Genomic DNA, 21249 nt, shown 5'->3' with positions numbered 1-21249 from the left:
CTTGGAAGAAAGAAAAAGTCTAAAAATACATACACATTATAAATGCATGTGCATTATACATTTCATTATTTCTATGTAAGTAATAAAAATACATGTAAGTTGTAAAATAGTGGTCTTCTCTATGCTGTAGCAGGATAAATAAAGCAACCTGTTGGCTTTTTTAAAATCAAATTAGAAAACAAATACTGAAATGCCATAAGCACTTTAGTCGTGCCATGTTGTGGGGAAACCTTTCAGACCTCAGTTCTAGCAGAAGTACTAGAACTTATCAGTGTCATACTTAGCCTGTTCCTTCGCTGGACTGCCAAGAGCTCTCTGGCAGTGGAGGTGGGTAGGTGGGGACTGCTGACCAGCAACCAGGCAGGATCCTGCCTCTAGCCCGCCAGGGCTGCCAAACAGGTTCTGTGCTGATTTGGAGAAGACTCTGGCAGCTGCAGCCTCACCCAGCAGCTCCTCCCAGGGGTGGGGCTAGCACTGCACCCACCCTTCTGGGGCCTCACCTACTTGTCTTTTTTTTTTTTTTTTTTTTTTTTTTTTAAATTTTTTTTTTAAATGTATTTTTATTTATTTATACAAGCACTGGGTACAGTCAGAAGCACGGGAGGGCGAGAGAATTCACCAGAGCCAGAGCGGGGAGCAGAGCAGGCAGAAGGACCGAAGTACACTGCTGAGGGGAGCAGAGGGCGGCAGGAGAGGTCTGCGCGCCATGTGGGACCCTCCTCCGGTGGCCGGGGAGCAGCCGGGGATCGAACCGGTGCCGCAGAGGCCGCGGGCAGCTTCGCAACCCAGCGCTCAACCGCTGCGCCACCGGGGAGGCCCCTCACCTACTTGTCTTTGCAAAGGACTGGAGCCTAAACCTGGGCCCCCAAACTCTGCAGGCAATTCGGTGGGGCTCCTGACTCTGGGGTTGCATAGTGGGAGTGACCCTTGATCACTCCACTTCCTGTGTCTGAGGGGTGCTTAGGGCATCAGAAGGCGCATTGGCTGGATAAAGCTCCTTTTGCATCTGATAGAGAGGCTACTGTGTGGACAGATGTGAGCGAACCAGACCTGGCTGAGGCCTGACCAAAGAGAAGGAGGGAGCCCAACATGGCATTTGCCAATCTCTCTCCAGCTTGATCACATGGATTCTGACTGGATCTCTGTGCCACTTGCCCCTTGGTGGGTCCCTTTGTGCAGGGCACAAATCACACAATCCAGTGCAGCAGTCTCAGAGCCTAAGTAGGCAGGTGAGGAGACGGAACAAGAGGAGAGTCCTGGAGCCCCAGTAGGCTGCCCAGGGTCCTGGCTTCTGCCTCACCTGTGATGCTCTGTGTGACCTAGGGCTTGTCCCTGTGAGGCAGTGGCACTGGAGGGCCCGAGAGGTCCCCCCTCACTCTTGTGCTGACTTCTGGAGTATCCTGGGTGACTGAGACTGACACTGTCACTCTTCTGTCTGCAGGCTGATGGGTCCTGAAGCATCATGAAGCAGGAAGAGTAGGTGAGCCCAAGAGCCTCTCCACCAAGAAGAAGGAAGGAAGAACCAGCCGTTCTGTCTTCCTCTGCTTGACGGCACTGTCCAGCATTTGCCTCCATTCCCACTGACTATTGGATTCAGCCGGTTCCAGCAGGACCTTCCCCCCAGGGGATGGGCAACTAGTGACTTAGGTCTCACTGCCAGGGCCCTGTTGGCCACACCATGAACCTCCAGGCCCAGCCCAAGGCTCAGACTAAGAGGAAGCGTTGCCACTTTGGGGACCAGGATCCAACTCCCAAGGAGCAGCCCCCACCCCTACAGGCCCCACCACAGCCGCCGGCCCCTCCACAGTCCACTAGAGTGAAAGAGGATTCTTACTTTGGGCACGAGGGTCCAGCAGGGGCCACCTCTGCTTCCCAGCCTGTGGAACTGCCCCCTCCCAACAGCCTGGCCCTGCTGAACACTGTAGTGTATGGGTCTGAGCGGACCACGGCGGCCATGCTGTCCCAGCAGGTAGGCTCTGTCAAGTGGCCTAACTCTGTGATGGCTCCAGGGCGGGGTCCAGAGCGTGGAGGGGCAGGGGGCATGAGTGACAGTGGTTGGCAGCAACAGCCAGGCCAGCCTCCGCCCCACTCTACATGGAACCGCCATGGCCTGCCCCTTTACAGTGGACCCAAGGGGAGCCCTCACCCTGGCATGGGGGTCTCTTCCTACTATAACCATCCTGAGACCCTGAAACGGGAGAAAGGAGGGGGGCCGCAGCTGGACCGCTATGGAAACGCAGTGCACCCAATAATGCCACAGAAGCTGCAGTTGGATGTCGGGCAGGCCCAGGCGCCCCTGAACTCTTTCCACGTGGCCAAGAAGCCCCCCAACCAGACCTTACCCCTTCAACCCTTTCAGCTGGCATTTGGCCATCAAATGAACCGGCAGGTCTTCCGGCAGGGGCCACCGCCTGCCAACCCCGTTGCCGGCTTTGCACCACAGAAGCAGCAGCAGCAGCAGCAGCAGCAGCAGGCAGCCCTGCCCCAGATGCAGCTCTTTGAGAACTTCTACCCTATGCAGCAGCCACCCTCGCAGCAGGCCCCGGAGTTTGCTCTGCAGCCAGCTGGGCCACTGGGGCAACCTCACCTGACTCATCACAGCATGGCACCCTATCCTTTCCCCCCCAACCCTGACATGAACCCAGAACTGCGCAAGGCCCTCCTGCAGGAGTCAGCCACACAGCCTGTGCTACCTCAGGTCCAGATCCCCTTTCCCCGCCGCTCTCGCCGCCTCTCGAAGGAGGGCGTCCTGCCGCCCACCACTCTGGATGGGGCTGGCACCCAGTCTGGGCAGGAGCCCACCAGCAACCTGTTCCTACATCACTGGCCCCCGCAGCAGCCACCACCCGGCACCCTGGGGCAGCCGCATGCTGAGACTCTGGGATTCCCAATGGAGCTGAGGGAGGCACAATTGCTGTCCGATGGGGAGAGACTGGCACCCAATGGTCGAGAGCAGGTGGCTGCTCCCATGGGCAGTGAAGAAGCCATGCGGGCAGTGGGCACAGGGGACTGCGGGCAGGTGCTACGTGGTGGGGTGATCCAGAGTACACGACGGAGGCGTCGAGTGTCCCAGGAGGCCAATTTGCTGACCCTGGCCCAGAAGGCAGTGGAGCTGGCCTCACTGCAGAATGCAAAGGTGAGTGGCACAGGATGGGAGCTGAGGGCAGAGAGCCTGCAGAGGGCAGAGAGCCAAGGGAGGGCGAGTGATTACAGGCCCCACAGGGGCAGTTTTCTCAGTTCATTGAAAGAAGTGGACAAACTCGCAATTTTCAAGGAGTTCTGAATTCCTTTCATGCAAAGAATGCATCCAAGCTGAAGGGAAGATGGGGTTTGTACACACAGGATATGGGCAGGAAAGTGCAGCACACAGGAAAGTGCAGCAGTGTAGGTTGATTTCTGCCTTTGGAACTTGAAGAATTGGGAGTAGGGGGAACCATTTCCAGATGCAGTATGCTAAAGACAAAAAGGTGGCACGCTTACACAGGTGATTATACTTGTCAAAATGCATGCAACTATAATTAAAACAGGTGCATTCTGTTGTATGTAAATTATACTGCCAATAAAGTTGATGTCAAAGGCAAGACAAAAATGATGGGAAAGAATAATGAACAGAATTTGGGTACCTATGTGGTACTTGGGGTTTCTTCTACACAAGTATAGAGGGGTGCTGTCCTTTATTCCCATTTTTATTGCTAAAGAGGCTGAGACCCAAGTGGGATTTCCCAAGGTTACAAAGCTCAGATAGTATCTGAGTCTAAAACCAGTGCTTGCCTCTTCACTAGAAGTATGAACCCCTGTATCTGTAGGACCAAGCTGCAAAATTTGCGCTGTGCTTCAGGACAGCCTGACTTCTCTCCACCCATTTGCCAGTGGGGAAATGGATGCAGATATCACCCTTATCTTGCCCCAGGTTCTTTGCTTATTTTCTTTTGCAGATACATTTTGAATATTTAGATAGCATTTTATGTGCCATTCACTGTACAGGCCAGAGAAAACACATCTGTGTGAGCCACTGTGACCTGAGATGGCCATGGGGACCCTTGTTCCAGGCCAGGATGAGAGACCTGGCAGAAGGGAGTTTATGAAGAGTTTTGGGGAATGTGGTGGGAGAAGAGGAGATCAGGGAAAGGCCAGATTGTCAGAGACCACGGGGAGCCATTGTGGGTCTTGAGTCCCTGAATCAAATGGGACTAGGGGTCCTGGACCAGCAAATCAGGGCTTACTTCTAAACCTCAATCCATTCCCCCTCCCTCCCTTTCTCCAGGATGCCAATGGCTCTGAGGAGAAGCGGAAAAGTGTATTGGCCTCAACTACCAAGTGCGGGGTGGAGTTTTCTGAGCCTCCTTTAGCTGCCAAGCGAGCACGAGAGGACAGCGGGATGGTGCCCCTCATCATCCCAGTGTCTGTGCCTGTGCGGACTGCGGACCCAACTGAGGCAGCCCGAGCTGGAGGTGTTGACGAGGACGGGAAGGGTCCCGAACAGAACCCCACTGAGCATAAGCCGTCGGTCATTGTCACCCGCAGGCGGTCCACTCGTATCCCCGGGACTGATGCCCCAGCTCAGGTATGAGAGGCTCCCCCTCCAAGTACCTCCCCTACCTGAGTGCTTTTGGGGGCCCTCCCACCCTATGAGGAAAATGAGAATGTGGCAGTGTAGGAGGGATGTAAGCGTTCCAAGGGGACACTGCATCTTCCAAACCAAACTTCACAACAAAGTTACAGGGAACAATGAATCAGTTTTAAACTTGAAATTGGGGCTGTCTGGGAAATCTGGGATGTGTGAATCCTTTCGTTCCAGCTCTGAAAGTTTTGGTTGAGCCTAATATGGGTGAGGCACTGGGATGTAGAGGTGAACGTTTTGTCAACAGAAACATATGTATTGAAGTCTCCCATTAAGATGAAGGTTTTGTCTACTCTTTGGGTTGTCCCTATTTGTTTTTGTACATTTTTTTTAAAATTCATTTATGCATACAAGAAGTAGGGTACGGGCCAGGGATGCAGGGGGTGAGAGGATTCACGAGAGACAGAGTGGGGAGCAGAACAGGCAGACTGACTGAAATACACTGCTGAGGGGAGCAGCAGGCAAGGCAGGAGAGGTCTGCTGCGCCATGTGTCACCTCCCTGGCTGGGGAGGTGCTGCAGTGGCTTTAACCCCTGCACCACCACTGAGGCCCTGTTTTTGTACTTTTTGATGCAGTGTTTTTAGTTGCATGTTCATTTAGAACTGGATTAGATATTTTATAAAATATTTCTTTTTATCTTTAGTAATCTTTTTACCTTTTAGAGTCTATTTTGTCAACTATTTAGATTTCTTTGGTTAGTGCTTGGGTCTTGGTAGGCAGAGAGTTACATCTTTTTTCACTTTTTGACTTTCAGCTTTTCTTTCTCCTTCTACTTTAAAGTGTATCTTTCAGGTGGCATATAATTGGGGTTTGTTATTATCCGGTCTAACAACCTTTGACTTTTAATTAGAGCATTGATAGTTTACATTTAATGTAATCACTGATATACATGGGTTAACGCTGCCATCTGCTGTTTGCTGTTTATCCCGTCCTGCCTTTTCTATGTGCCTTTCCTTGTCTTTCTCCTTTGGATTGATTAGGTTTGTTATTCCATTTTCCCTCTGTCGTTATTAATTTATTAGTTATATAATTATTACTCTTCTAGTGATTACCCTGCCAGCCTTTTTTTTCCCCCAATCTGAATTTCTTTTTTTTAAGAAGTTTTTTTTTTCTTTCTTTTTTTTTTTCTTTTCTTTTTTTTGACTATTTATTTATATAAGCACTGGGTACATTCAGAAGCGCGGGAGGGTGAGAGAATTCACCAGAGACAGAGCGGGGAACAGAACAGGCAGACAGACTGAAATACACTGCTGAGGGGAGCAGCGGGCAGCAGGAGAGGTCTGCACGCCATGTGGGACCCTCGCCTGGTAGCCGGGGATCAAACCGGCGCTGCAGAGGCTGCAGGCAGCTTCGGAGCCCAGCGCTCAACTGCTGTGCCACCAGGGGAGACCCACCAACCTAAATTTCTATGCTAGAACTAACTCCTACAGAAAGATTTGAGTGACGATTTTCTCAGTTCTCCGGAGGATGGTACCTAGCTAATATCATTCAAGATGTATCAGAGTGAAGCCAACCCAATATATACAGTGAATTCCTTGTGGCATGAAGGCTTAATTTTCTGGTTGAGAATACTAGAGATTAAAACATGCATTCTTGGCTATGGAAATCTAATATAGATTAGTACTTTATCTTTCCTGAATAATGCGCATTTCTTTAACTCCATTTCCTACCAATCCCTAACTCCAGTTTCCTAGAATTTATTAACATGCATATTTATTGTCTGTATTTTAACACCAATAGGACATTGTAACATTACTGTTCAGTTGTTTGTTTTAGATTTACTCAATACTTAGCATTTTTGTTGCTTTCTATTTCTTCTCATATCTCCGAGCTTCCATCTCAGATCACTTATACTCAATATGTTGCTTGAAGAGTATTTATGTTTCCCTTAGTGTGAAGAATTAGTGATGAATTTTATTCATCTTTGATTGTCTGAAATTGATTTTATTTCATCTTCATTTTTGAAGGATTACTTTGCTGGGCACAGAATACTGTGTTAATAATTATTTTCTAAAGCTATCATTCCATTATTTTCAAGCTTCCTTTATAATTATAGCTTTGAGTAAACACTGTATAAGCCACACTTTTGCTACTTTGAATGTAGGTGTCTTTTTACTTATTGCTTTAAGATGGGGAGATGATGGGGGGGAGGAGGCAGTGTAACTGGCTTTCAATAATTTTGCTGTTATACCTAACAATGGTTTTATTAATATTTATCCACTTTGGAGTTTATAGTACTTCTTGAATATTTCTTGTTTTTGGTTTTTTTTTTTAAAGATTGATTTATTTATGCATACAAAAGCTGGAGTACAGGCCAGAGATGTGGGGGGTAGAAAGATTCACCAGAGACAGAGTAGGGAACAGAACAGGCAGACCGACCGAAGTGCACTGCTGAGGGGAGCAGTGGGCCAGTCAGGAGAGGTCCGCTATGCCATGTGGGTTGCTCCCTGGCCGGCCAGGAATCGAACTTGTGCTGCAGAAGCTGCGGATTGCTTCATAAGCTGCGTCTCAACCCCTGCACCATGAGGGAGGTCCCTTGAATATTTCTTCTGCCCACTTTCTGTCTCTTCGACTATGGCTCCAGTTACAAATTTGTTAGTGCTTTTTACCATGTAGCCCTTATTTTGTCTGTCGTGTTTTTCTGTATTTTCCCCTTTTTTCAATCTGATCTTTCATTTTACTGTCTCTCTTTTATTGTGTGTAATAGTTTGTTAGACCTGTTCACTGACTTGTTATTTTTATTTATTTTGTTTTTCAATTCCAAGTTTCCATTTGGCTCATTTTTAGAGTTTCTAGTTCTTGATGAGAAGAGTTTAGATGATGTCTTTTATTTTATTGTATAATTTAACTCCATTAATGGGATCTCCTTGGGTCTGTTTCTATTATCTTGTATTTCTTGTTTTAAAATTATATCTTGCATTCTGGTATATCTGAATTTTTTTATTGAATGCCAAACATTATACATGAGAAATTATTGCAGTCATTAAAGACTGGATAATCTTCTCTTCTTCCAGAGAGGATTTATCTTTGCATCTGACAGGTAGCAAAGAGCACTAACAATCCCAAATTGTTTTAATCAGATTGAAATGAGATGATTTGAAGCTGGGCATTCATCTATATAAAAACTAGTCATATATCTTTTTTTTCTTTTTTTTTTTAAAGATTTATTTATTTTTATATAAGAACCGGGGTACAGGCCAGATGCAGTGGAGGGTGAGAGGATTCACCAGAGACAGAGTGGGGAACAGAACAGGCAGACTGACGAAATACACTGCTGAGGGGAGCAGTGGGCGAGACAGGAGAGGTCTGCTTTGCCATGTGGGATTCTCACTGGCCAGCTGGGATCGAATCCGCACTGCAGAGGTTGCAGACAGCTTCACAGTGCTTTACTCAACCGCCTGCGCCACCGGGGAGGCCCAAAAACTAGTCATATTTCTGATTCAGCTTTATTCTGAAGATGCAGTACTGTGCATTCCTAATCTAAAGCCTGAGAGTTTTCCAAGCTCTGCTCCCTTGACAAGGCCTAAATCCGATTTTTATTCTGTTGACCCTTTGAATTTATTAAAAAATGCTACTCAGTTTTTCAGTCTCATAGATGCCTCTTCAGCATCCACCTCTAGGGAAAACACACCTCCAAATGCTGGGTTTACCACTTGGACTTTCTTTCTATTCCTGGATCTTGGCTCTTTAATTCTTGGCCAATTTATTTGCTCTCTGATACCTTCAGAAATGTGGTTTTTATGTTAAGTCTGGATGTTCTGATTCTCAGCTGGTGAGCTCTGCCGCTTGCTGACCCTGAGTAACAGAAGGGGAGGGCCAAGATCATTGTGGGCAGGACAGTCTCTGCTCTCAGGGATCTTGTTCTCTGATCAGGGGAAAGTTTCTGGTAGAGGCTGGAGGGCTGGGCAGCTTGTCTGCAGAGTGAGCAGGAAGGAGACTGAGCAGCTACACAGCTCAACATGCCCATTTCAAAGAGGAGGAAACAGGTCCTGAAAAGGCAAGACATTTACCTAAGGCCATACAGCCAAGGAATGGCAGGGCTAATCCAGGGGTTTTGATCATCTTAATCTCTGCCCCTCAAGTACTTTCACACCAGGCTTTTTTGGGGGGTGGGGGGTGGGAGTTATATTTTGTTGTTTATTTAGTTCTATATATGTTGGTTTTTTCTTTGTAGACATTTTCAGTTTTGCCCAAAAGCATAGGAATAGTATAAGAACCCCAATATTTAGCCATCATCTAGCTTTAGTGGCTCTCAAAATATAGCCAACCTTTTATTTATATCTCCACTTGTTCCCACCACTGGATTTTTGGGGAAGCAAATCTCAAACATCACATACTCAATCCATAAATAAGTTGGCTTGTCTCTGAAGTACATCATACATGAGGACTTTCTTTTTTTTCACATAATCTCAACACTATTATCACACCTAAAATGTCAACATGAAAAACACTATCAACTCTTCAGAATAATCTAAATCCACTTCCCTTATTATGAAATTACAAATCACAATAGCTGGTTGAGTTCATGTTGTCTAGCAAGTTTGGGAGCTTTTGACTCCACTACATTTTTTTTTTTCTGTACAATTATATTAATCCCCTAAAGGAGGAAAAATGAACAGCTGTTCCTTTGAAGGAGGGAGAATGAACAATTTTATTTCTTTCCATTCTATGGAAGAGCGAAAAAGGCACAAATGGATAAAGAATATGGCCAAGGTCTCACAGGGTGTCAGGGCCTTCTGTGGAAGGCCTGTGGAAGCTGGAACAGGGAGGGGAGATATCCTGCTGTTCCCAGACCCACATATTCAGTGTGGGTACCCTCACCTGTTGGGGGGCTGTGCATTCAGGGAAGCGATCTGGATATTGCTCACCCCTTAGGATTCCATCCCCTTTTGAGGGGATAGAGATGGAGCCAGGAAAAAACTCTCTATTCCCTTACAGCCTGCTTTCTCTTCTATGTGGAGACCCACAAGGCATACCAAGCAGGAGGAATGAAAAAGCAGGAGGCTAATCTTTGACAGGATGAATGGGCTAGCTTCTGTTAGTAGGACTAATGCTATTAGAACAGAAGCTCTGCAAGGACAGGACTGTCCTTGTTACTCATTTTGTGAACAAAATTTCCCTTGTCCAGAGGGGGCTCCTATTTACTGCAGAGCCTAGAATTTAAATGGTGATAGCAACCAGTAGTTATTGAGTAATTGCTACCTACTGGATACTTTTCTCAGTGTTTTCCATTAGTTCATTTAGTCACAGCTATCCCCTTAGGTAGGCACGTCTTATTTCCATCTTAAAAATGATGGGGTGGCCAGAGAGGTTAAGTAGTTTTAAGTGGTAAGTAAGGGAGATAGAGCCAGAGCCTAGGCTCCTCATGGCTTTACTCCCCTCCCTATAACATACTTTTCTGCAGGACTGGGTGCTGACTTGTGGGCAAATCCATTCCAGACCTAAGAATGTTTTTTACTTTTTTTTAAAGGTTTATTTATACATACAAGAACCAGGGTTCAGGCCTGATGTGTGGGGGATGAGAGGATTCACCAGAGACAGAGTGGGGAACAGAACAGGCAGACTGACTGAAATACACTGCTGAGGGGAGCAGTGGGCGAGACAGGAGAGGTCTGCCACTCCCTGTAGGTATCTCCCTGGCTGACTGGGATCTAACCCACACAGCAGAGGCTGCGGACTGCACTTAACCGCCTGCGCCACCAGGGAGGCCCTGTTTTTCACATTTTTAAAGAGTTTTTTTTTTTTTTAAGGGGTAAAGGGCAGGGTAACGGAAAAATATGTAACAGAGACTATGTGTGGCCTGTGAAGCCTAAATTTACTATCTAGCCCTTGACAGAAACAGTGATGACCCCGGCCCTCAAAGAAGCATTAAAAAGGCTTATGGACCTGCTTGTTTTTCAGGCCTGCCTTGGTGGGTAGGTACAGTGGGCAGACTAAGTTCCAGAGGTGAGTCTTGGCAGGCAGTGGCCAAGACTTCAGTTTTCCCAGCACAAGAAAGCTGAGTCATCTTTGTTCTGTTTTCTTCAGGCTGAAGACATGAATGTCAAGTTGGAGGGGGAACCTGCAGTGCGGAAGCCAAAGCAGCGGCCTCGGCCAGAGCCCCTGATCATCCCCACCAAGGCGGGCACTTTCATTGCCCCTCCTGTCTATTCCAACATCACTCCGTACCAGAGCCACCTTCGTTCCCCCGTCCGCCTGGCTGATCACCCCTCAGAGCGGAGCTTTGAGCTGCCCCCCTACACACCACCCCCCATCCTCAGCCCCGTGAGGGAAGGCTCCGGCCTCTATTTCAATGCCATCATGTCAACCAGCAGCATCCCAGCCCCTCCTCCCATCACGCCAAAGAGTGCTCATCGCACCCTGCTCCGTTCTAGTGAGTGACCCCTGCGGCCATCAGGGCAGCACAGGTGGGGAGGGAAGCCAGTGGGCAGGGAAGAGACAGCCTGTGAGGCTACTGGGGAACGGGCTGGACACACTGGGAAAGGGAGCTCTGCTCTCTGTCCTCAGAGGTTGGCCTGGTTCAGGAACATGAAAGTGGGGAGGAATGGTGTTAGCCCAACTACTTGGGTTCGAATCCCAGTTCCACCATTTACATCTCCCGTGCAAGTCGTTTTAACTCCTCAGGCCTCAGTTTCTTCAGTACGTAAATGAGACTATTCATAGTAGTTTGTTAAATTGCCATTACTCAGCCATTTTTAGATCCACAAATAGCACTTTCTTATAGTTAATCTTAATAGGGCTGTGGTGAGGTACTAATGCATTAACACACATAAGCATTTACTATCATGTCTGGTGCATCATATTTGCTGTTAATGTTATGTAGCCGATCTGGTCTCCTGGATCTTGAATAGTCATTTTGGGCAAGAGCAGACATTTTGATTGGCCTGGGTGGTGACTGCTGAAAAATGTTTCCCACTCCACAAAAGGATCTATTTTCTCTGAAAAATGGAATAATCCTATCTGAGAATGGTGGGAGAAGTGAGTGGCTGTAAACACCAGAGGTAGCTGCATGAGGCAGTTCCATCATGGAGATTAACCTCTCACCCTGACCTCATCCATGGTACAGCTCTCTGGTGCCCCCTAGTGTCCCTAGGCAAGAAATGCTCCACTGGGAGCCTGTCCTCCCACTTCCATTGGAAGATTCAAAGCTTCCCTCATTGCCTGGGTTATGCACAAAGAAGTCACTGTAGAGACCAGACAGACAGCAAAGAAGAGGTGTCATCCATGAATATTTGTCAAGCACTTAGGTGTAAAGCCTTTAACTGGGTCCTGCAAAGGCGCTAGTAATGTACGGGACACTGTGGTCTTCCAAAGAGAATACAGGGTCTGAGGGAGCCTCAGGGACACGAAAGCCTGGGGGACAGAAAAACAGAAGTTCTGGGCAGATTGTGCTCAGCAACCAGTGAGTGAAGCAGACACTGGCCGTACAGACTTATAGCCTGGGGTGGTGAGGAATTCTTTCTGGAGAGGGTGGGGCTAAAGCTGAGGGTGGGAAGGGCATGGATACGCAGAGGAAATGGGCGTGCAAAGGCCTGGAGGTAGGACTATGCAGGGGGAGTGTGGGGCCACAAGAAGGTAGCCTGGTAGGATCAAGGGTCCGGCAAAGGGGTGGTAAATGCATAGATGGAAGGGGCACTGCCTTGAACCCCAAGCTGAGGAGTTCAGGTTTTTCTGTTTTTGTGTTTAAAGATTTATTGGATTTATTTACGCATACAAGAACTGGGGTATAGGCGAGAGGTGCAGTGGGTAAGAGTATTCACCAGAGACGGAATGGGGAGCAGAGCAGACGGAGTTACCAAAATACACAGCTGAGGGGAGCAGCAGGCAAGATAGGAGAGGTCTGCTGCGCCATGTGGGTCAGCTCCCTAGCTGGGATCGAACTCACGCCCCAGCAGCTGGCTATCGCTTGATAACACTCAGACATCTGCACCACCTGGGAGGCCCTTAGAAGTTCAGGTTTTATTTCATGTTGCAGAGGGAAGTCAGCTACAATTTTGTATTTGGAGCAAAGGAACATCTTGATCTTGTGGGGTGTTAAGGTTAGCTTAGGGGAATCCTCAGTGGAGAAACTGAAGCAGAGAAGCAAGGAAGTGGAGATGATTATGCCACAAGTATTCAACCTTTTTACTAGAGCAGTTGTTGTTTAATGGTGGCGTTAACTGCAGTGTCGGAGCTTCTGGGGCAGGGACACAGCTTTGTACTCTGTAGTAGTATAATAATAACTAATATTTATAAAGTGCTGGGCTCTGCATTGACTCGGGGCGGGGGGGGGGGGAGCAGTAAAATAGCCCCTTTTAAGCAGGCAGGAAAAAAGGCACTACGTACTCAGTGAAGGCACAGCTCGTTGTCACAGTTGTCAGGCAGCAGAGCCAGGACTCAGGTTGCCAGCTATGAACTTCTGATCACCACTGTGGCTCTTGTGCAGACAGAACAGCGACTTAGGGTTGGCAGGGGAGATTGCTGGCGGGAGGAAGGTGCCATTTACCAACCTGTTCTTTGTCCCGTAGATAGTGCTGAAGTCACGCCACCTGTCCTCTCTGTGATGGGAGAGGCCACCCCAGTGAGCATCGAGCCGTAAGTGCAGCCCGTTTGGCCCGTGGTGTGGGGTGGCCCCGTGGGGTCCAGTGCATGCAGGATGGGTGCATCCAGGCCCTGTAAAGAAGAGGAGGCTTCTATGGGCCTGTCCTTAGAGGCTGGAGTGGGCCTCTTGGGGCTTCTGCAGTCAGCCTACCTGCTTCTGTGTGGAAGTCACAGGGTGATCCAGAAAATTCTCACACTGTAAACCTAGGGCTTTTCCCCTTTGCAAACTCTGTGCCTTGCCTTTCTAAGGTAGTTACCAGGCATCACTTGCCAGGCTGTCTTCACAGTTCACAGACGCCAGATGCCATACATCCAGCTGAGGCCTTGCTGCACTCAGCCTCTGCCAACTACCAGTACATCTGCCACCCCTGGGGACAGTGTGAGGTTCCCCATCTTCACAAGGTGAGGCCTCACTCCCTGCACTTTCCATCCCTGCAGACGCATCAATGTGGGCTCCAGGTTCCAAGCCGAAATACCCTCAATGAGGGACCGTGCCCTGGCAGCTGCAGACCCCCACAAGGCAGACTTAGTGTGGCAGCCATGGGAGGACCTGGAGAGCAGCCGGGAGAAGCAGAGGCAAGGTGAGAAGGGACATAAGCCAGCAACTGAAGGTGGGCAGGTGGTAAGTGGCTAGGTCAGGCCTAGTTACTACCCAGCTGAGCTCTGAAAGTGACTTCCTCTCCTCTTTCCCTGTGTTTGTTTGTGAATCCAGTGGAAGACCTGCTGACAGCTGCCTGCTCCAGCATTTTCCCAGGAGCTGGCACCAACCAGGAGCTGGCCCTGCACTGTCTACATGAGTCCAGGGGAGACATCCTGGTGAGACAGCGCCCCCTAGTGGAGGGAAGGGCCCTTTGGAAACGGTCATAATTTCACATCTACTGCCATGAGTGAGGCCGCTGACTTGCTGATTTGAAGCAAGCTGGAGGGTCTGCCCAATTGGGGGTTTGTAGGGATTTGACCCAATGGAACCCTGTTTCCAAACTCCAGAGTCTATTGCAGAGTCCCCCCATCCCCCCCTTCCCTGATTCTGGGCCAGTGAGTCCCCATCCTCACACACGATTGTTGCTAAGGACCTTCTCTGACTATGACAGCCTGCCTTGGGGGCCTTATGTTCCCTCGATGAGGCCTGTGGCCCATTTTCTGAGCAGTCCCACCTCCACGATCTCACCATCCTGCCAGATGGCTTGTCCCCTAGCAGTTTGGGGGCAGGAGTAAGTGCCCAGGGCCTAGAATGTTCAACCTGCCTCTGAGACCTATGCCAGAGCCCTCACTTTCCCTTCCCTTCCCTTTCAGGAAGCGCTAAGTAAGCTGCTACTGAAGAAGCCTCTTCGGCCCCAGAACCACCCACTGGCAACTTATCACTACACAGGTGGGCCTGGCTGGGGGTGGGCATGGGGCCTGGAGCCTCAAGATGTCTGTAGCCTCAGTGGGGCCCAGCTAGATGCTGATTCACACCCCTGACTGGGGTTAGTGATGGGGAGGTGAGGGGTGGGTAAGCTGAGAGCCAGAGTGAGGGAGCTGACACCAAAATGGGGGTAGCTTCTAAGGGACTCCCTGTACCCTGAAGGGGAAGGGAGAAGAGTATGGGCAGTTGGGAACCCATTCAGCTAAAAACAAAACAAAAATGAAAAATAGGACACAGATGCCAGGGGCAGGAACCCAGGGAGTGCAATCCAAGTTATCAGGCGCCTTAAACTTAGACAATCCTTGGAGTGCCACGTCCCATTCTGGGCATTGAGCTTTAAGAGGAACTTCGACCATGTGCATCAGCACAGCAGCCTGGTATTGGTCCCTGTGGGATGGTCCATCTCATCAGTGTCTGGCAGGCACCAAGGGCTCCCACATGCTTTATTTCATTTATTCCATGCCACGTCTGGTGAGATGGCTCCTATTAATAGTTTCCATTTCACAAGTGAGGAGAGTGTCAGAGGTTAAGTGACATGGCTAGTCAGTGGCAGGAGTGGGATGTGGAGCCAACTCTAGATACTGCAGAAATGTGGATGGATGACCTCATGCTGCTCTGCTGGACAGAACTGCTCCTGCCGGGCACACGGCTCCATCCAGCTCTCTACCCTGGCTCCCTCTTTGCCCCACAGGCTCTGACCAATGGAAGATGTCTGAGAGGAAGCTGTTTAACAAGGGCATCGCCATCTACAAAAAGGATTTCTTCCTGGTGCAGAAGCTGGTAAGCTGGGGCTCTGTTTTAAGGGGCAAGTCAAAAACAGGGGCCCTCTGCTAGTAGGGGCCCAGCAGTCACTTACCAAACCCTCTTAAAAAGCACTTAGATCAATACCATTAAGTGGTCAACAGAGACAATTTTCTTTGTTTCTTTATTTTTTTAAAAGATTTATTTATTTATGCATACAAGAGCTGGGGTACAGGCCAGAGATGCCAGGGGTGAGAGGATCCACCAGAGACAGAGTGGGGAATAGAACAGACAGACTGACTGAAATACGCTGCTGAGGGGAGCAGCGGGTGAATCAGGAGAGGCCTGCCGTGCCATGTGGGTTGCTCCTGGCCAGCCGGGATCGAACTTGTGCTGCAGAGGCTTCAGATTGCTTCATGGTGCAGTGCTTAACCCCTTGCGCCACCAGGGAGGCCCAGAGACAATTTTCTAAACAAACAAAAAAATGGAAAGAGATCAGGCCTTTCTTTCCTTCTTGATTCCAAGCCACCTTACCTCCCACTAGGGTAGTGTGACTGTGCTCTGGGGTTGTAACCCAGAGGGAGACTTGAGTGGGCCTCAGACTTGTCTAAGGGAGAATAAGAGAAGGGCTGCAGGTAGAGATGAGTCATTCCCCAAGGAGCAGGAATACTTTGAAGGCACAATTAAAATGTGGGAGGAGATGGGTCACCCTAGAGTGAGGGAAACTGAGAGCTAGCACATACCCATGCCACCAACCTGGGTACCTCTGCCCACTTCCTGTCAGACTTGTGGTTTCCTTAGAGTAGCTCAGCCAACCAATAGAGGTCTGAACCTACTTTTTCTAGATATTTCTTCTTTGTGTTCTTCTGGGAGAGCAGAGTGCTTTGCTAATCCAAGGATTTGCATCTTTCCAGTCCTGTCTCACAAAATCTAGGTCACGGAGAGAGCGAGTTGTATGGACCTCTGAGGGGAAAGGGCTTTCCTCCTAGGATTATAGGTTGTGCAGGGATTCGTGAAGCAGGAGGGCTAGGATTTCAGTGTTTGAGAGGACTTTGAAAATCATTTAGTCTCACCTCACTCACTGTTTACATACAGAGACATTGGTGCAGAGTTAAGAGCAAGACTGGGCCCCTTGCTTCCTCTTTAGATTTTCCAGGACTCGTTAGTAGTGCCCCTTGAGTTCCTCCCTGACATAGGATACTTTGACATCTCTCTGTCCTCATATGTCAATCAGTGCTCCCTAGAGATCAATGAATTTGTTTGCCTGAATTGATGGAGTCTGTGTTCCAGGTTTAGGCTGGCTTTGAATGTGGATGGTGCCCAAATTTTTCTCTAACTTTTCATTTTGAAAAATTTCAAACTTACAGAAAAACTGGAAAAATAGTACAAACACCCACTACATGCCCCCACTTAGATTTGCCACGCTTGCCTTCTCTACTTGTAAGCTAGTACAAAGACTAGTCTCTCTGATTTTTAAAAGTAAGTTACAGACATGATGACCCATGACTCAGATATTTCTTTAAAACAAAGATGCTCTCCTTCCAAACCACAGTACCATTGTCACACCCAAGACATTTAAACTGATGCAGTAATACTCTCCAGTATGCAATCTGCATTCAGTTCTCCCCAATGGTTCCATGTTGTCCTTTTGTAGCTTTTTAAAAAGGGCAATGCTTAAACGTTGGTTAATTGAATTAATCAGAAGTTTGTGCAGAACTGGTGTTGGAGAGATGTTTTCAGTTCCTGAATGCACTGGGTTTTATATTTAGCCTGAGATTAAAGGAGGACATGCAGGGATTTGAAAGTCTGGAGTTGCCCCAGGTAGGTGAGCCCACCCAGGAACTCTGACCTCCGTTTTGGCTTCATACCAGATACAGACCAAGACCGTGGCCCAGTGCGTGGAGTTCTATTACACCTACAAGAAGCAAGTGAAAATTGGCCGCAACGGGACTCTAACCTTCGGGGACGTGGATATAAGTGATGAGAAGTCGGCCCAGGAAGAGGTTGAAGTGGATATTAAGGTAACTCCCCTTCCATCCTCAGCTGTTTAGGGCCTGGGCCGGGTCTGGGCCAGGACTGGGAGCCTGAGGCCACATTCTCTAGGTGTTCCTAGTGGGCAGAGAGAGGAAGGCAGTGTCCCTGACAGCCCCAGTGAACTAATGTCCTGGGCACTGCCCCTGGGCCTCTGGGTTCCAGTTTCTATACTATCTTTCGTCAGAATAATAATAATATCTTGTGTTGATACAGAATAATGGAGAATTTTCCCACTGTATTTGCACCAGATCAACTCACTGCTTCCTCATAGCAGACTGCTAGCACTGTTTTCCAAGCTTTAGTCCTTCTTGTATTGCCTTTATGAAGCCTGCTGTATCTGCATCCTACCACCTGCCATCATTACTATTTTTGTCATGTCCACCTACCACTTGTTCTTTTTTTTTTTTTAAGATTTATTTATTTATTTTATGCAAGAACCGGGGTACAGGCCAAATGTGCGGGAGGGTGAGAAGATTCACCAGAGACAGAGCCGGGAACAGAACAGGCAGACTGATGAAATACACTGCTGAGAACAGCAGTGGGCGAGACAGGAGAGGTCTGCTGCGCCATGTGGGACTCTCGCTGGTCGGCCGGGATCGAACCGGCACTGCAGAGGCTGCGGACAGCTTCACAGCACAGAGCTCAACCGCCTGTGCCACCAGGGGAGGCCCCCACTTGTACTTTTAATATTTTTCTTAAGATCAGCTTTTTCTTTTTTACTCAAAAGGGAAGCTTTATATCACAATCATAATAGAAAACCAGTACTGTTAGATAGAAGATACTGGTAAAAATACGAAAGTCAAACAATGTTATTCAATTCTAACTAGCTCCTATTACCTGCCCAGGCCCTGAAACAGTCCCAACCTCTGTTTAAGTCTAGAGAAGTATAAGACACATTAACACCAACTGGAGACTTTGTTCTTGACATAATCAGGATTGAAGAGAATTGAAAGGAGGACGTTATTTAAGTCTGTGTCTCTCTATCCACCTAACATCATCTTGGGGTTTTAAGTCCATATGTGGTATGTGACGTGCTGCTCTAAGACAGGGAATAGTTTGGTACCATTTTGCATCTGGCATGGGGGTGGAGATTCAGAAAGTATTACAAAGATAGTTTAGAATTAGAGCTAAAGGCTGCTCCTGGCTCTGCCAGACCACCCTGCCTGAGGCTGTGCTCTAGGAGATCTGTCCAACCCAGGTGACCTGTGTGTGTTTTGCGAGGAGACCAGCATATACCTTCCTTGCCCCTGGCTTGATATCAAGTGCTCGGTCTCATCCTGAGGGCTCCCAGGGCTCTAAACTCTTTCATCACGGTCTGGCGAGCTGTGGGAGGGTTCAGAGCCAGCACCAGAGACTTCTAATGGCCCTCAGGAGCCCCCCTAACCCGAGGCAGAACTAGCAGGGCCAGATCTGTGCACTGTGGCAGCGGGACTGAGCTCTAGGCTCACTGCCCTCGTTCTCATCCCCCATAGACTTCTCAGAAGTTCCCAAGGGTGCCTCCTCCCAGAAGAGAGTCCCCAAGTGAAGAGAGACTGGAGCCTAAGAGGGAAGTAAAGGAGACCAGGAAGGAGGGGGAGGAGGAGGTACCAGAGATCCAGGAGAAGGGGGAGCAGGAAGAGGGGCGAGAGCGAAGCCGGCGGGCAGCGGCTGTCAAAGCCACACAGACACTACAGGCCAATGAGTCGGTAAGTGTGACCTGGAAACCCAGGGCCAGGAGGAGGGCTGGCGCTGCGCCTGGGGTGTGGGAGGAGGGGCAGAGCAGGAGCTGATGATGTCGGTCATCATCACAATAGCCCGAAATTCACTGAGCACTTTATGCTGCGAACTCAACTCATTTAATCATCATCGCCCTATGTGATAAGTACTGTTATTTTCATTTGATAGATGAGGAAATTGAGACCCAAGATAAGATAGCTAGTAGGCAGCATGACCACAGAGTATATTAATTTTTACACTATACTGCTTCTGTGTCAGAGCCTCGGAGGAAAAAGGCTTTGTGAAAACTCAGAAGGTGTGTGGGACACTGGGAAAGCACTGTAATCTGTAGCTCAGTCAGGGGTCTCCATAAAAGAACTTTGTCCCTGACAATAGTGTCTGAAACTGAGCTGAGACCATGGAACCAATAATGGCCCCTCACACATTTTCTCTGCAAAGTGCTGTCATGTCCATTATCTCAATAATTCCCCAAAGAGCCCCATGAAGTGTTAAACACCATTAGGCAGATGGAGGAAACAGGGGGCAGAGATGCTAAGTGATGTGCTTATGCTCACATCCCAGGCTCTCTGACTTCTACTGCAGAGCTCTGTCTTCTTGACAGACCAAGAAGCAAGACTTAATGGCCGCAGCCATTCCTTGTCAGGGAGAGTTCCCCCAAGAGGGTCTGATAGGAACTACTACAGGAATCTTTGTGTTTGCGTTGTATACTTAACACTTGTAGGAAAAACTCCACTAACTGTAGACGCACAGCTGTTGCTCCCTTCTGAACCTTGGCTGCGCTCCTTCTCCAAAGGTTGTGTTCTATATACACGCTCGCTCGAGTTCTGCTGACTTCTGCGAACACCTTCCTGCCAGGGCCCACCCAGCACACACAACCGTCTGGGGCTTCCCAAACCCGAGGCCCATGGTTCTCGCTCCCTGAGCAGCATCCTCCCAGATCTTTACCAGTGTCCTTTGCTCTGGCACCTGCGTGGTGTTTCCCACAGTGGCTCATATTGTCATACGCTGGCTGCCTGCTGATTTGTCCCTTCCCCAGACAGCTGAGTGCAGGGACTCCCGCTTGTCACCTCTGTATCCCCAGCACTTGGCACATCACACAAACTTGAATGTCATTTATTGACTAAAGGCATGAATGGTCTAAATGACTGAAAATGTCAACATATCCATCATTGAGACACGAGATCTCCTGCTAGACCCATGGAAAAATCCTGTTGCAGCCAGGCTGTCCACTGAATTACTGCACAGTACAGTTTGGGTACAGAGACAGAATGGGCTGCCTGAGGCAGCGAGTGGCTTGTCACTAATGGAAGGATTCAAGCTGAGGAACCCCAGCGGACAATTGGGTAGGATGAGTGGCTTCTAAGAGCCCTCTGTTCCCTGAGATAACTGAATTTGCATCCTCTCTTCTCCCTACCTCACAACTCTCCTTGTTTCATCCTCTCCAGGCCAATGACATCCTCATCCTCCGAAGCCACGAATCCAATGCCCCTGGGTCTGCTGGTGGCCAGGCCCCAGAGAAGCCAAGGGAGGGAGCAGGGAAGTCAAGACGGGCACTACCTTTTTCTGAGAAGAAGAAAAAAGCGGAGACATTTAACAAAACCCAGAATCAGGAGAACACTTTTCCTTGTAAAAAATGTGGCAGGTAAGATGACAGGCCAGACTCCCTGGGGCCCTAACTGGTGGGCTGAGATAGGGGTGAGGCAGACGCCGGTTCACGGAAGTAGCCTGAGCTTTCTACCTTGTCTTCTGACTGGCTCGGAGGGTTTCTAGGGCAGTGGCGTCACTTGGCAGCTTTTAAAGGAGGGGTGATGGCACCGAATCAGCCACCGCACCCTCTGGTCAAAGGATGCTGTGGGCCACATGGTGGGACCGGGTCTGGAAGGGGCGCCGGGTGGCGCTCACTAATCTGGCAGTCCCTGGAGGGTGGGGCAGACATCTTACTTGAGCCCGCTTCTGCCCCACTGCAGGGTGTTTTCCAAGGTGAAGAGCCGCAGCGCCCACATGAAGAGCCATGCAGAACAGGAGAAGAAGGCCGCAGCCTTAAGGCAGAAGGAGAAAGAGGCCGCTGCTGCTGCTGCAGCCACTGCCGCCGCCACCTCGCCCCACCAGCCGGCCCTGCGGGAGGAGAGCAGCCTGGGCGAGAGGGGCTGA

General features: G+C 49.0%; 1 protein-coding gene across 1 annotated transcript; it reads left to right on the top strand.

Annotated features, from left to right (window-relative positions):
- Window positions 1-1659: 1659 nt before the first annotated feature.
- Window positions 1660-21249, top strand: MIDEAS (mitotic deacetylase associated SANT domain protein; the record flags this gene model as incomplete). Its single annotated transcript, XM_084241196.1, has 12 exons — window positions 1660-3136; window positions 4265-4564; window positions 10650-10995; window positions 13130-13196; window positions 13641-13783; window positions 13915-14018; window positions 14496-14571; window positions 15299-15387; window positions 17220-17369; window positions 18855-19067; window positions 20544-20740; window positions 21066-21249. Exons 1-12 carry the CDS (start codon window positions 1679-1681, stop codon window positions 21247-21249), a joined length of 3327 nt encoding a protein of 1108 aa, XP_084097322.1. The 5' UTR covers window positions 1660-1678.

The sequence above is a fragment of the Talpa europaea genome (assembly GCF_964194135.1).
Source record: "Talpa europaea genome assembly, chromosome: 8".
NCBI classification, from domain to species: Eukaryota; Metazoa; Chordata; class Mammalia; order Eulipotyphla; family Talpidae; genus Talpa; species Talpa europaea.
The sequence above is the reverse complement of the archived record's forward strand: the minus strand, read 5'-3'. Positions and strand labels throughout refer to the sequence as shown.